This window comes from Trichoderma harzianum, assembly GCF_003025095.1.
Source record: "Trichoderma harzianum CBS 226.95 unplaced genomic scaffold M431scaffold_12, whole genome shotgun sequence".
NCBI lineage: Eukaryota > Fungi > Ascomycota > Sordariomycetes > Hypocreales > Hypocreaceae > Trichoderma > Trichoderma harzianum.
This window is the reverse complement of record NW_020209260.1, coordinates 7,331-22,894: the sequence shown is the minus strand read 5'-3', so window position 1 is coordinate 22,894 and position 15,564 is coordinate 7,331. Positions and strand designations below refer to the sequence as shown.

At 24.3% G+C, this 15,564-nt stretch overlaps 3 protein-coding genes across 3 annotated transcripts; 1 reads left to right on the top strand and 2 right to left on the bottom strand.

The window, feature by feature from the left end:
* Positions 1-9,253: 9,253 nt before the first annotated feature.
* Positions 9,254-9,877, top strand: M431DRAFT_8293 (hypothetical protein; the record flags this gene model as incomplete). Its single annotated transcript, XM_024923239.1, has 2 exons — positions 9,254-9,439; positions 9,491-9,877. 2 exons carry the CDS (start codon positions 9,254-9,256, stop codon positions 9,875-9,877), a joined length of 573 nt encoding a protein of 190 aa, XP_024770691.1.
* Positions 9,878-13,316: 3,439 nt separating this feature from the next.
* On the bottom strand, positions 13,317-14,539 carry M431DRAFT_484923 (hypothetical protein; the record flags this gene model as incomplete). The annotated part of the gene is made up of 4 exons (XM_024916237.1): positions 13,317-13,802; positions 14,088-14,161; positions 14,228-14,389; positions 14,494-14,539. 4 exons carry the CDS (start codon positions 14,537-14,539, stop codon positions 13,317-13,319), a joined length of 768 nt encoding a protein of 255 aa, XP_024770690.1.
* M431DRAFT_511127 (hypothetical protein) lies at positions 14,286-15,325 on the bottom strand. Its single transcript, XM_024919597.1, has one exon. The coding sequence runs from the start codon at positions 14,994-14,996 to the stop codon at positions 14,721-14,723; it is 276 nt and encodes a 91-aa protein (XP_024770689.1). The 5' UTR covers positions 14,997-15,325; the 3' UTR covers positions 14,286-14,720.
* Positions 15,326-15,564: the final 239 nt, after the last annotated feature.

Genomic DNA, 15,564 nt, shown 5'->3' with positions numbered 1-15,564 from the left:
AACTAACTTATAGTATTTATAAAACCTAGTTTATTATATAATAATAACTTTTATTTAAATAATTACCTTAAATCTATAAGTAATAAAATACTAAGGACTTAATAATTTATAAGCTTTTAAATCTTAAATAATAATATTAATTATAAAAGTAAAACTTAAAGTAATTATATAAATAATAATATTAAAATATAAAATAACTTTAAAAAAACTATTAAAAATATTAAAATAATCCCTTAGTTACTAGCTAATATATAAAAAATTAAATAATACTTTTTAATATTTAAAAAACTTATAAATTAATTATATTAAATAATTACTACTTAAATAACTATTATAATAATACTTTAAAATTAATAATTAATAGTAAATTCTATAGTAAACTTAGCCTTTATAATATAATAATAAAAACTTCAAAAAATTATTAAATTAATATTATTAAATAAGTTTAAAGGAAATCTTAAGTAAATTTAGAAGTTTTTTATTAATATAAGAAATTACTTTAATTATTTTTTAACTATAGTTAATAATATTATAAATTATAGGAAGTTATTTAGTTAAAATTATTAAAACTTAATTTAAATTTTATTTTAAAGATTATAAATAAATTAAAACTTTTAAAAAATAATATATAATTAACTTATTTATAAACTATATTATATTTAAATAATAACTTAAAAAATTATATAAAAAATTTAATAAAATTAAAAAAGCTAAAAATATATTTTTTTAAATTAAATAAAAAAAAACCTTGTATAAAATATATTATTACTTTTATATACTTAGTTATTAAAAATAACCTAAATAATAAAATATAATATATATTTTATTACTAAAGATTCAATTTAAATATTAAAAAAAAAATTTAAACAATAAAAAACTTAATATTTTTAATAAATTTATAAAAAAAACTATTTATATTAATAAATAATAATTTTAATAATATTAAAAATATAAATAAAAAAGGAATTTTTAAAAAATATTTTTAAAATATTTTTACTTTAGTAATAATATTAATTAAAGAAAAAAAAAAACTTTATAATATATAATAATAATAAATTAAAATTTATAAACCTTAGTATTATTAAAGTATAATATAAAAATATTAAATATTATAATTATAAAAAAAATATATATATATATATAAATATTATTAAATTTAAAAAAAAAATAATAAAAAGTTTATATTTATTTTAAAACCTAAGGAAAACTAAATTATTAATATTATATAACCCTTAATAAATTATAATATATTATATTTTTTAAGTAATTAATAAAAATATATAATATTTTTATTATAGATATATAACCTTATAAATATATAACTTTTTTCCTTTTATAATTAATTAAAAAAAAATTATTAACTTAAATAATATTCTACTACTTTTACTTTAAATACTAATACTTTATTACTATTACCTTTTTTATTTATAAATTAAAAAGATATATTAATATATTTAACTTCTTACTTTATAAATTAAAATAGTATTACTATTTTTTTAATTTATAAATTAAAAAAGCTTATAATAGCTTTTCTTTTATTAACTATATTATTACCTTTATTATAATAACTAAACCTTTATATATTAGCTTTAAATAAGCTAAATAATAATATAGCCTAAGTTTTAGTAATTAATTATAATAAAAAATAAAATTATAAAAGCTATTTTTAAAATATTAATTATACCTAAGGATAATATAATAAATTATAAAACTAAGTTATTAAAATAAGCCTTAGAAGTAATTATATTAAACTTATTAATCTTTAATATTATAATTTTTTTATAAATAATTAACTTTTATTAATAATTTAATTTTAAATATTAATTAATTTTATAAATTTAATAATTATAATATATTTAATAATCTTTTTATTATATATTTATAATAGTTTTTAACTTTATTACTTTTTTATAATTTATAAAATATTTATAAACTTTTCTAAAACTTTTACTTTAATTATAATATATATTTTTATAATAGCTTTTTTTATAAATAATTATAAAGGTAGTAAATAAAAGTACTTATATTAAGCCTAAAGCTTAATATATTTACTTTTCTTTTTCTTAAGCTATAGTTATAGTTTTTTTTTAATTAATTATTAATAAAAGTTAATTTTAAGTTTATTTTAAATATTATTTATAATATTATTAATAATAACTATAAGCTTATTATTAACTTTACTTAATTATATAAATATATATAAATATAATAAAATAAATAAAGTTAATTACCCTTAAGTTTAAAAATATATAATTTCTTTTTACTATATTTACTATTATATTTATTATATATATAATTACTTTAGGTATTATTAATATTAATTAATATAAGTTTATTTTTTATTTAATAATTTATATTACTAACTTTTAAAATAATTTTAAATTTACTTATTTTTAATAACTTAGTTTTATTAACTAAAGCTTTATATAATATAGTAAATACTTTTATAAAGGAAAATAAATTTAGTATTACTTAATAAAATATATATTTTTATAAAAAATAATAAATATAATTTTTTATTTAGTATAATTAATTTAGGTAACTTTAAGCTTTATATAATATTAGTCTTGAAGTATGAAATTATAAAAGTATAAATATAAGTAAATAATTATTACTAAAGCTTTAAAAAAAAGTAAATAATTCCTTAGGTATTATAATAATTTAAAATATAATTAGTATAATTATAAATATAATTTTATTATATTAATATATTTATTATATTAATAATTTATAATATTAGTAAAAGTAATAATTAAGTTAATTAATTATTAAGTAAATATTTAAGTATAAAATATTTATACTATTATAAAATAAAAGTACTTTAATATTATATTTATATAAAGGGATATTTATAATACTTAAGTATAAATAAATTATAAAAAGTTTAATAATTATACTTTTACTATTATACTAATTAAGTTATTTAATAAAAAAAAGATCTTATACTTTATAAAATAAATAAATAATAAGCTAAATTAGCTAATTAACCTTATATAAACTTTTTTTTACTATTTATAAATATAAAAGTAATTTTCAAAAATTATAAACTTTAATAATATTTATAATATTAATTAATATAAGCTTTTTTTTAAAAAACTATTAGCTAAATATACCTTAGTTTAATATATAATACTATATAAGGTTTAATTAATAAAAAAAAAAAAAGAGTTTTAGTTTTTTATAAAAAATATATATTAACTCCTTAAATAATATTTTATTAAAGAACTTAAGGTAATTATTATTAATTTTAAAAATATTATAAAAACTACCTTTAATAATTAATTCTTTATAATATAATAATAGTTTTATATATATTATATTAATTAAAATATACTATTTAAAGCTAAGTAAAAGTAAATAAAAATATAAAAAAATAATAGTAATTTTAGTAATAATAATAGTAAAAAAACCTTTATAAAACTATAAATTAAGTTTATTATTATTAATAAATAATTACTTAATATAATAATTAATAAAAATATTTTTTATATTTACTAAAAAGTTTTTTTTATATAAAAATATTTTTTATTTACTAAAATAAAATAAAAGTATAAATAAGCTTAAATATATTTTTATTTAAAATTTAATAATTAATAAATAATTTTAAATTACTTATATAAAATATATTTATTAATAAAAACTTAATAAATATATTATTTTATTTACTACTATTATAACTTTAGTATTTATATAACTTTAAGTATTAAAGTAAGTAATAATAATATAAAAAATTACTTTTTAAATAATATAGTTTACTTTTACTAATTTATTAAGGTAATATAAAATATAATATATAATTAAAAATATAACTTTAAAAATACTTATATAAATAATTAGGTTTTTATTAACTATTAATACCTAAGGTTTATTAAAAAATACTTAAGTAAATTATTATAAATAATATTATTAAAAAAGCTTAAGCTTATTAATAAATAATATTATATAATATATAAATTTATATTTAATATTAAAACCCCTTTTTTACTTTATTTAATTAACTATAATAAATATTATATAATTTTTTTTAAACTTAAGATTTTTTATTATTATAAAGTTTATAAAAAGCTAGGTTTTAAAACTAGCTTTATAAAGTAAAATATCTACTTATATTAACTACTATAAAAAATAACCTTTAAAAATTTATATTAATAAATCTTTAATTTTAAAATTACTATTATTTTATAAAAAAAGCTAAAGAATATTAAAAAATCTATTTTAATATATTTAACTTTAAAAAGTAACTAAGTATTTTATAAACTAGCTAATTAAACTTTGAATTAATTATAATTATAGTAAAGTTTATAAAAATATAATTAATTAATTAATAATTAAAATAAATTTATATTTATAAAAAAAGCTATTAAGTAAAATATATAAAATAAAAGAACTTTACTTAATTATTTTTAAAAAAGTTATAAAAATATTAGCTAAGTAAAATACTTAAATTTAAAAAAATAATAAATATTTATTTAAGTAATTAAAAAATATAGCCTAATATATAAAAAATAAAAAACTAGTAAAAGTTTATTAAAAACTAAAGATTATAAATAATAATAAACTAGCTTTTTTAATTTATAAATTAAAATAATAACTAAAATTTATTTAATTTATATATTAAAATAAAAGCTTAAGCTTATTTAATTTATAAATTAAAAAGGGGTTATAAGCTACTATAGTATATAATTTTTAAAGTTTTATACTTAAGTATAAAAGTTAATATTAAAGTAACTAGCCTTACTACCTATATTAAAAAGTACTTATAAAGATATTTTTTTTAATTAATTATAAAAGGAGAAAAATGATATATTTATAAGGTTATATATCTATAGTAAAAATATTATATATCCTTATTAATTACCTTATTATAATATAATAATATTACTTAAAGTAACTTTAGAAAAATAAATTAATAAGTTTTTTTTATAAGAAAAGGCTATTATAAAAATACTAAGTATAAATATAACTTATAGTAACTATAAATAAATTAATAATATTTATTTAATTAATTAATAACTTTTTATAAAAGGTTAAAAAATATAATAATATTAAATTATTATAAATATAAATTATAATAAAATATAAATTATTATAAAAGTAAAAATATAATATAAAGGTTTTTATTTTAATAGTAAATATAGGTTTTTTATAAAGGGTTTTTCTATTATATAATTTAGTTAGTAAAAGTATTAAATATAATTTAGCTTTAGAAATTAATAATTATTTAATATAATAATAATATTATTATTATTATTAATTTTATTTTTAATTATAAAAAAATATTAATAATTATTAATTTATAATACTTTTTTATTATTTTATTAATTAAAAACTTTTTTAATTATATAATTTAAAGTATTAGTTTTAATAATTAGTTTTTTAAGATTATATATTTATAATATTAATATATTAATAATAACTTTTTTAAATACTTTAAAAACCTTTAAGATTTTTTTTATATACTTAATTAATTAATTTTTCTTAGTTTTATTATTAAGGTTTTTTTTTAATATTTATAAATAATATAATAGTTTTACTATAGTTTTAAATAAATTATTAATAATAATTAATTAATTTAAGGAAGTTTTATATTTCTTTAATTATTTTTAAAAACAAAAATATTTTTTAATAATTATTACTTTAGTAAAGTTTATTTAAATTTATTTTAGTAAAATAATATATTTTAAAAAGTTAACTTTTTATATATAGAACTAATATTTTTTTAATTTTATTAATAAATTTATATTTTATAATATTTCTAAGATTTAATATATATATTATTAATATTCTTTAAAAGTATTTAACTAAATTAATATATTATTAAAATATATAATAATAAAGTTATTAATATATTCCTTAAGAACTTTATTAATTATTTTTTAAAATATAATTAATATATTAATAAGTTTAAAAAGTATAATTAAATACTTAAATAATTTATAATATATTTTAAATATTATTTTTTATTTATTTATTTTTTTAATTTAAATAAAGTTATAAACTTTTTAAGTTAAAAATTATAAATTATTATAGAATTATTAATTTATTTTTAATTTATTTTTAATTTAAAAAATTAAAAATAATAAAGTTTAATTTTTAATAATAATATTATTAAATTATTAATAATTAATAATTAATTATAATTTTTTATTTTTTTAATATAAATATTATAAAGTATTTTATAAATAAAGTAAATACTTAAATATAATTTTTCTTTAGTTATTTATTTAATTATTTTTTTTAATATTTTAAGTTTTTTTTTATTAAAATTATAAATTTTATAAATCTTAGGTTATTTTTTATTTATTAACTTAATAAAGTAATTATATTATAAATATAATAATAACTTAGTATTTAATATTACTTAGTATAATTTTTTATATTTTTTATATTAATAAAATATTTTAGTAAAAGTATTATAAAGCTTTTTTAAATTTTTTTTATACGTTATTTAATATTTTATTAAAGGCTATTAGTTTAATTTTAAATTATATAATAATTTAATTAATATAAATATATTTTACTTTTTATATTATTTATTATATTATAATAATATTAGTAATTTATATTTTTTAAATTTAATTATTTTTATTTTTATAATTAATATAAAAACTTTTAATTTTTTTTATAATATAACTTTACTTCTTTATTTTCTTTAGTATCATTAATATTTAAGTATATCTTTAATATTTTAATAAACTTTATTAGTTTTTTATTAAATAATAAAGTTATAATTAAGTAAATAAATATAATTTAAGAGAATATTATTATTTAATATATTTAAAATACTAAACTTAATACTATATGTTTTTTTATTAATAATTAATAAAAAAATAATTAATTTTATATTTAATAAATTCTTTTTTTATTATAGCTTTTATAATATTTATTACTTATAGTATTTATTTTCTTAATAAAATAAAAATTTTAAGTTCCTTAATTAATTATAGTAAAATTAAATTAATATTTACTTTACTATTAATATATATAGTAATGAAAGTATTATTATATAATATATTAATTTTATATTTTTTTAATTTAGTAGCTTTTATAAAGTTAATTTAAATTTTCTTTTTTTTTTATAAAAAATATTTTCTTTTTATAATATTATATATAAGTATATTATTATAAATAATATTAAATTTATTTTATTATTATTATTAAAGTAGTACTTTTTAAAGTTTTTTATATTATTAATATTTATTATTATTAAATTTATAAAAGTAATATTTATAAAAATATATAATATTTTTTTTATAAATATAACTTTTTTTATATATTTTAAAATTAAATTTATTTTATTATAAATATAACTAAAGTAGTTAATATTTTTTATTATAGTAATTAATAAAAAATAATTATAAAAAAGAGAAAAAAGTTAATTTTTATTAATTAAGTATAACTATAAGTATATTATTAAGTAATAAGTAAGCTATTTAATAATTTATTAATTAATAAAAGTAAGGGCTAAGGCTTAATGATTAATTAATAAAATAATTACTTTTTAAAGAAAAAAAAAATATTATTTTAGTATATTATATTAAAAAATATATAAAAAATAAATCCTAAAGTTAATAAGTATTTTTTAATATTATTAAAAATTAATATTATTATTTAATAAAGTTTATAAAATATAACCTTAATATTTAATATTTTTATTAAATAATATTATAATAATTAAGCCTTTTTAAAAATTTAGTAACTTTATTAATAATAGTATTAATTAATAAATTAATTTATATATTAAATATAACTTTAAAATTATTTAATATTTTCTATAGTTTATTAATAAACTTTAATACCTAAGTAATATAATTATTTTAAAATTAATAATAGTAATTTATTTAAAATTAAACTTTTTTTATTTTTTTATTTAATTAAGTTATATTAATATTAATATTTTTTTTTATATTTTTTATATTTTAATATTTTTAGGTAATAGTATTTTATATAAAAAATAAAAAAAAAATATATAAAAATAATTTATGAAATCACTTAAAGCCTTAGGGTAATAATAAATTTTAATTATTATAAAGTAAAAAGCTATTAATTATAAAACTTAAGTAATTATTTAAGATAATTTTATTAATTAAAAAAGTTATAAAATTAAAGATAATTAAGAAAATATTATTTAAGGAAATTTTTAATAATCTTTTACTTAAGTTATTAAAAAGCTTAGTAAAAAATATGATAAAGTAAAGGTTATTTAATATAAAAGAAATTATTAATATAGTTTTATTAGGTAATAGTATAATTTTATTAAATAATACTTTAGCTTTTTTATTAATACTTTTATATTTTTTAGTTTTTTTAAAATAAAGTAAGTTTTATAATATTTATTTTAATAATTTATTAACTTAAAGGATTTAAATATATAAATTAACTAATTTTTAAAAACTTTAAATTTTTTATAAATAATATAAAAAAAAATTATACTTAAGTTAAAACTTTATTAAGGTTTTTATAAATATTATAATTATTTAAAATATATAAGGTAGTTTTTTTAATAATAAAAAAGTTATGATTAATTATTTAAATATATTATTTTTAATTTACTTTAATTATATTATAAACTTATTATTAATAAGCTTTTATTACTTTTTTATTATTATAATAGTATTTCTTTTCTAAATATAAAAAATAAACTTGTGACGAACCGGGTTCCTATAGGTACTATAGGTTAGCTATTTCCAAGGGACAAACCTTAGAGTGGTTCTATGGTTTATGTTGGCGGAGCGATCAGGTCGGTAAACGGGCAATCTTGTCACCAGCTAATAATACGAATAAGAATAGATGTCTGAGTTCCAATCTGATTGTATTGTAAACGCTGTGGCTGTGATAACAACTGGCTATCTAAGTATTCTAACGAGTGACATGAAGTGAACTTATATATCCAGTCGTGTGTCCTGGATCATATGGAAAGCTGGCTTTCCTAGCTTTCCTGCGATGGATTATTTAGAAAGCTGGCTTTCCTAGCTTTCCTGCGATAGATTATTTGGAAAGCTAGCTTTCCTAGCTTTCCTGGTCAAGGAGTGCCGTCAGTCCTGATTGGTCTGTCGGTCTATAGTTAATCCGTTTCCGGCCAACCTGTTGGCCCATTGTCGCGACCTTAAGAGCCGGGTCGTGACACGATTCTCCCCTCCTGTTGGTCTTGTCCTCAAGACCTGATTGGGGTAGTGTATAAGTATCCACTCCCATCCCGTTGGTAAGTGCCGCAATCCTTTTGTCTTTTACCTCTTGTTTTCATTCTTTTATTATGGCTGATCGCAAGCGCAAGCGTGACGACGAACCTGTTTCCAAGCGAAAGAAAGAAGAGCGTGAAGGCCTTGCTGATACTATACTAGAAAATTCTATCCTCGTTATGAAATCGTGCACTTACTGCGAAAAGCAAGGCTGCGATTGTATTGCCTCAGAGGAAGATTCCCGTCGGTGTCTTTCTTGCGTTCAAAATCAAAAATCTTATTGCGAAGCATTCGGTCTTACCCTGCAATAGATGCGTAAGGTGGCAACTCATTATTCAAAATTGAATAAGGAGCTTGAAGAAGCGGAAGAGGCGTGGCTCGAGGCTGGTGCCCGAGTGAAACGTCTTCGTACTCAGAAACGTGAGTGGTTAAAGCGGATGGAGCGGGCTATTGCTCGTGGTATTGATAATTTGGAGGAATTGGAGCGTATTGAGCGAGAGGAGCGAGAGGAGCGAGAGGCTCAGAGGGCGGAGGCCGCTCGTCAGGCTGCAACATCATTACCTAATCCAACTGATCCCGTGACTGCGGGTTCCGCGGTTGACGCTGTTGATTGGGACGCTTTTGACCCTTCTTTGCTAGACCTAGACTTCGGTGGAAGTCATTCACAAGGTCTTTCGAGTGTTCAAGGTCCTCAATAGTTTGCCATGATTTTTCTGTTTCGTTATAGCCTTTCTATTTCACCAGGTATTTAGTTTGTTGGGTGTCTTCGTTGAATCTTATTATTTTAAGTTTCTCAACCTCGTATTCGAGTTCTTCGCCTTGAATGACAATTTCATCCCGTATAACTTCGCCTGTTTCTTCGTCTACTAGTGCTTTTTCCAGTAGCGAAATGTGAAAATTCGGATACACAGTTCTTCCTCGTTTCCCTGGGGCGAGTGGAAGATCTATTTTGTAATTGACAGGTCCGATTTTCTTCGTGACTTTGTAAGGTCCAAGTTTCTTAAAGTCAAGTTTGTCGCTTGGCCTGTTTGTTTTGATGTTTGGCTGTTTGTCGTTTCGCGAGTGTCGAAGTAGGTAGACCATGTCTCCCTCCTTGAAGGTTGGTCCTCTAATCCTTCTAGTATCTGCGAATTTAGCTATTCTTTCTCTGACGAATTCGAGTTGTACTTGCAATTCTTGATGCAGTTCTTTAAGTTTGTCAGCTACAATGATAGCTTTGCTGGCATTTTCTCCTTTGATAGGTGGTTGGTGTAGATCTGGTTTAAACCCGTAGTTTGCGTAAAACGGTGAGTAGTTCGTAGATTCTACTGGCGTACTGTTGTAGGATGCTTAGGCGGTTGGTAAGTATTCTACCCAATCGTCTTAGTCGAAGTTAACGTAGCATCGTAAGTATATTTCAATAATTTGGTTAATTCATTCCGTTTGTCCATCCGTCTGTAGGTGGTAAGCTATGCTGGCTTTGTGTTTTAGTCCGATTCGTGCCATAAGTGATTGCCAAAATTTTAACATAAACGTTAATCCTCTATCGGAGATGATCTCGTTTGGCAGTCCATGGTTCGCATAAATGTATCGGAAAAAGACGTAAGCTAAGTCTTCTGCAGAGCTTTTTTCCGTTACTGGGATGAAGTAGGCCATTTTCGAGAGTCGGTCGACTACTACGAAGATACTGTCCTAAGTATTGTTGGTTATAGGTTCTTTTGAAGGTGGAAGCTTCACAATGTGGTCGAACGTTATCGATTCCCAATTTCTGACTGGAACCGGTAAGGGTTGCAGTTTTCCATAAGGAAGATAGCGTGATGCCTTAGCTCGTCCGCATGTTATGCATTCTAATACAACCTTCTGTACCCATTTCTTAATACCTTTAAATTTGAAGTATCGTGCGATCTGCTGTATGGTTTTTCTAATTCCTCGGTGTCCGTTAAGCTTATGTACGTGGACTGATTTCACCACTTTGCTTCGTAAGTCTTCCGGTACCCAGATGAGTCCATCTAGTGTCAGGTATCCAGTGTCCATAGAAACACCTTCTGGGTATTATTCGTTTTCCCAGTTCTTAACGTGTTCCTTTATGTCGTCGATAATTAGATTATCTATTTCGATTTGGTACATGGTATTAATTGATTGAATCACTAGGTCACCATACTGATTTTTCTCCAGTATTTGTGCTTTAACTTCCGGTATTTCTTGGAAGTGGTCTGGGCGTCTGCTGAGTGCATCAGCGCGTCCGTTGTCTGATCCGCTGCAGTGTCTGATGATGAGCTTGAATTCGGAAAGTCGCTTATAATACTTGACTTGTCTGCGGGATAATTCTTATGTCGTCATGAAGTAAGTGATATTCCGGTGGTCCGTGAGGATTATTACTGGAAATCGGCTTCCTTCACAATAGTGTCTCCAATGTTGCTTGCTGAGCGCTTGGTATATGGCCAGAAATTCCTTGTTGTAGATGGGATATCTGAGTTCTGGTCCATGTAGTTTCTCAGAGAAGTAGGCAATAGGCCTAAGCCTCTTTTTCTTTATGTCGTCTGGTTGGCTGAGTACTCCCCCGATCGCATAATCTGAGGCGTCGGTTTCGATTGTGATAGGCTTATTTAGGTTAAACATCATGAGTACTGGTGCACTTGTGAGGGCTTGTTTGAGGCGTTTGAAGGCTGTTAGAGCGTCTCGTGTTAATTCGAATTTAACGTCTTTCTTTGTCAAATCCGTAAGTAGCGTGGCAATTTTTGAGAAGTCCTTAATAAAGCGTCGGTAGTAATTAGCAAGTCCTAAGAAGCTTTGTACTTGCTTGACGTTCTGTGGCGGTTCCTAATCGTTAATCGCCTTAAGTTTCTCAGGGTCCATTTGGACTCTACCTGGGGTGATGACATGTCCTAAAAATGTGACCTTCTGCGTGTAGAAGTTGCATTTCTCAGGTTCCACCAGGAGTTTGTTGTCTTAGAGTGTTTGTAATACCTTCTTAACGTGTTCCTTGTGTTCTTCTAAGTTCTTAGAGTAGATGAGGATATCGTCAAGGTATACAATAATAAAATAATCCACGTAGTCTCGTAATACGTAGTTGATTATTTTCTGGAATATCGCAGGGGCGTTGGTTAATCCGAACCACATAACATTGCATTCGTACAATCCGTATCTGGTTCTGAAGGCGGTTTTCCATTCGTCGCCTTTCTTTATGCAAATAAGGTTATAGGCTCCTTTAAGGTCTAATGAAGTAAAGACCTTGGCTCCTGTAAGCCGATCTCTGATTTCCGAAATCAGTGGTAACAGCGTGACATCTTTCTTAGTTATCGCGTTCAATTGTCGGTAATCTATAATAAGTCGAAGTTTACCGTTTTTCTTGGGCATAAACATGACTGGGGCTCCTGCTGAGGATTTAGAAGGTTAGATGTAGCCCTTCTTCAGCTGGTCTCTAATCCATTCATCGAGTGTCTTAAGTTCGGTGGCACTTAGGTTATAGATCTTGTTGAACGTTGGGACTTTGTCGTCTATGAGCTCAATCTCATGATCCCATTGGCTGTGTTCTGGTAGTCCAGTGTCTAGTTCTTCGTTAAAGACTGGCATATGCTGGAGGTCTGTTGGTACGTTCTTCAGACGTTCTGGTGTCTGTTGGTCTCGGTGGCATAATTCCTTGACCTTTCGTATGATCGAGTTCAGAAATCTAAGTTGTTTCTTTTTAGGTTTCTCAACATATTCGATTATTCTTGGGAACTTCTTTAGCTCTTCAAATCGTACTTGTTTTATGACTTTTCTCTTTTCCGTATGTTTTTGCGTTTCTTCATTTAATACAGGGGTCACCGATCCTGTCGTCAGGGATGTCGTGGCATCCTGTCGATCCTCCTGATCTAGTCACAGTGTATTTCTAAAATCAATTAGTTCAGGGCGAGTTCGCCATCTCGCCTAGCCTCTGATCCAGTTGATGTCGGGGTTACGCGACTCAAGCCAATCGTATCCTAAGAGTACATCATATCCTGCGATATTTGCAATGTCGAAACTAAATATATCTTCAATTTCACTAAACCAGATCTCAAGGAGATCAGTCTCGCGGTCGACAGTTCCGTTATTATAGGTGAATTATTGTTTTTCAATGCTCGCAAGGGTGTATGGTTTCTCCTTCTTACGATTGTCCAACTGTAGGCGGTTAACCAGTTAAGGCGTAATGTAGCTTGTCGTGGCTCCGGAGTCTATATAGACTGTAATCGGATGTCCTTCCAAGGTGCCTGGTACTTGGAATTTTCGTAGTTTCTTTCCTCCTGTAAGGGTATTCAAGTTGTAGTAGGTCGCATCATCGGCGCCGTCGTAATAATTATTACCGTAAGGGTCGATATCGATGTTGTCTAGGTCTGAGGTGATCCATCCTGGTTCTTTGTTTCGAACGTTATAGCGTTCGCACCAGGTGCATCCGGGCTTGGGTACGTGTCTGGTGGTGAGCTTGTGGTACTTCCGAAGGTCGTTCCAGTTGATTCCTCGTAGTTCGTCGTCGTTGCCGTGCTTCATAAGGTTGAATCCTTGTTGTTCCAAGTTGTGGGTGACACATGCGAGGGCTCGGCGTTGGTACTGGTGTTTCTTATAACGGTCTTTGTTGCAGAGCGTGAATTCCTGTTGTCCGCATTCGGCGGCTCCGTGATCCTCATGCTATTCGTTAAGCTTAGTTATAACATGTTGTTTGCATAGTAGTAGCTTGCAGTTAACAATGTTAGCTTCGTTATATTGGTCGGTGAGTAGGATGTCGTCGACGTAGTACAGGATCGATTCTAGTGTCTTAGCTATTGGGTATTCGTCTGCGTTAGTCTCGATGTATTATCGAAACCGATTTCCGGGCAATTGGATCCGGTCGTAGGCGGTACTTAGATCAATCTGTTTGATCTGTCCCCATCGTTCAAGGAGTTTCTGGTGGTCCTCGAGTTCCTTATATCGTACGATTTCGTCGTAGCGTTTATTTTCTTCGATGATACCTTGTATTCCGTATCGGTCTTCGTGTTGTTCCCAGTCCGCTGTAGTTATTTTACAGGGGTGGTAGATGCTTTTGGGTTCCACTGACCCACATTGGTCGCACATACGTTTCTCAAGGTCGTTGATTTCTTCCTGAGTTATTCCTTCGCAAGGGTCGTATTGCGTCGGAGGCGCTGTGTCTGGAAGATCCTCGTTGTACTGGCGTATGGCTTCATTTTGTTTCCATTCTCGGAGTACCTCTTCCTTATTCTCGAATTTGTCGTTTTGTTCTTACTCGTTAAGGTTTTGTTAAACAAGTTGTTTAACGTAGCTGAGGTCCCCCTGGGTGACTTCTTCAAGCGTGTTCAAGGTTTGTGTACGCCCCTTGGGGTACCATCCTGATCCTTGTTTATCGCTGCGATAAGTCTGGCAGTTGTCATTATAGCATGCTGAGAAGTGCAGTATATCATGGTCTACCGAAGGTTTCATAGTATTGATGGTTCGGTTTTCCTTGGGCTCTGGGACAGGCGTGAATTTCTTATTACCGTCTTTTTTAGGAGCTCGGCAGTATTTCTTCACGTGTCCTTTCTTACCGCAATTGTAGCATTTAACGTTCTTTCGTTATGCTTCGATGGTGCTGAGGTCCATAGGTCCTGGCTTTCCATCGTTATATATCGCAAGGTCCCTTTTCTTTCCCTGGTTGGCGTTGTTACCGGAGTAAAGATACTTCAGGACTATCTTCTGGGGATTTCCCTCTCTCTTGCGTTCCTGGCGTCGCTGAAATTGTCGTTTATCGATACGAGTGGCTTTTTCCGCGAGTTTGTCAAGGGTGTCAGGTTTTTCGTCTCTGGAGAGTTCGTCCTTGACATCTGAGTTAAGTCCCTGGTAGTAGAGCATGCGTTGTGCTTTATCATTCAAGTTGGTCCTGGCAGCTAGGCGTATGAAAGCGGTAGTGTACTTTGCACAGGGTCCTTTTTGCTTGATTTGAAGGAGCGCATCTTCGGCTTCTTTAGACTCATTAGTTTTTCCATATAGTTTCTTAAGTTGTTTTTCGAACGTGGCGTAACTGTTGAACAAGTCGATTGTGTATTGTTTCTTAGGTGTCTTAGTTTATTCAAAATCCCTAAGGTGTGGTTCAAACCAGTCTTTAGCGGTTTTGGCCAAACAGGTTCCTGCAGTTCGAATTTTCATAACGTCGTCAGCCATGGTGGTCGGAAAGTAACTGAAATAGTTTCTTATGTCTGTGAAAAATTTCTGGATTTGCTTAGGATCTCCTTCGAATTTGTCTGGCAGTGGTGGTTTAATAATTTCTCCGGGTTCCCGTTGACGTGCCGCAGGGGCTGGGTTTACCACGGGGTTCACCATTGGTCGTCTTTGAAGGGTCGCTATAGTGGCCGCTTGTGTATCAATTGTTTGACGCATTTGTTCCACGAGTTCTTCGAGTGCCGTAAAACGCTGATTGGCC

Bases quoted from the DNA above. Each gene is read 5' to 3' on its own strand.
- M431DRAFT_511127 (XM_024919597.1), bottom strand. From the start codon at position 14,996: ATGCTCTACTACCAGGGACTTAACTCAGATGTCAAGGACGAACTCTCC.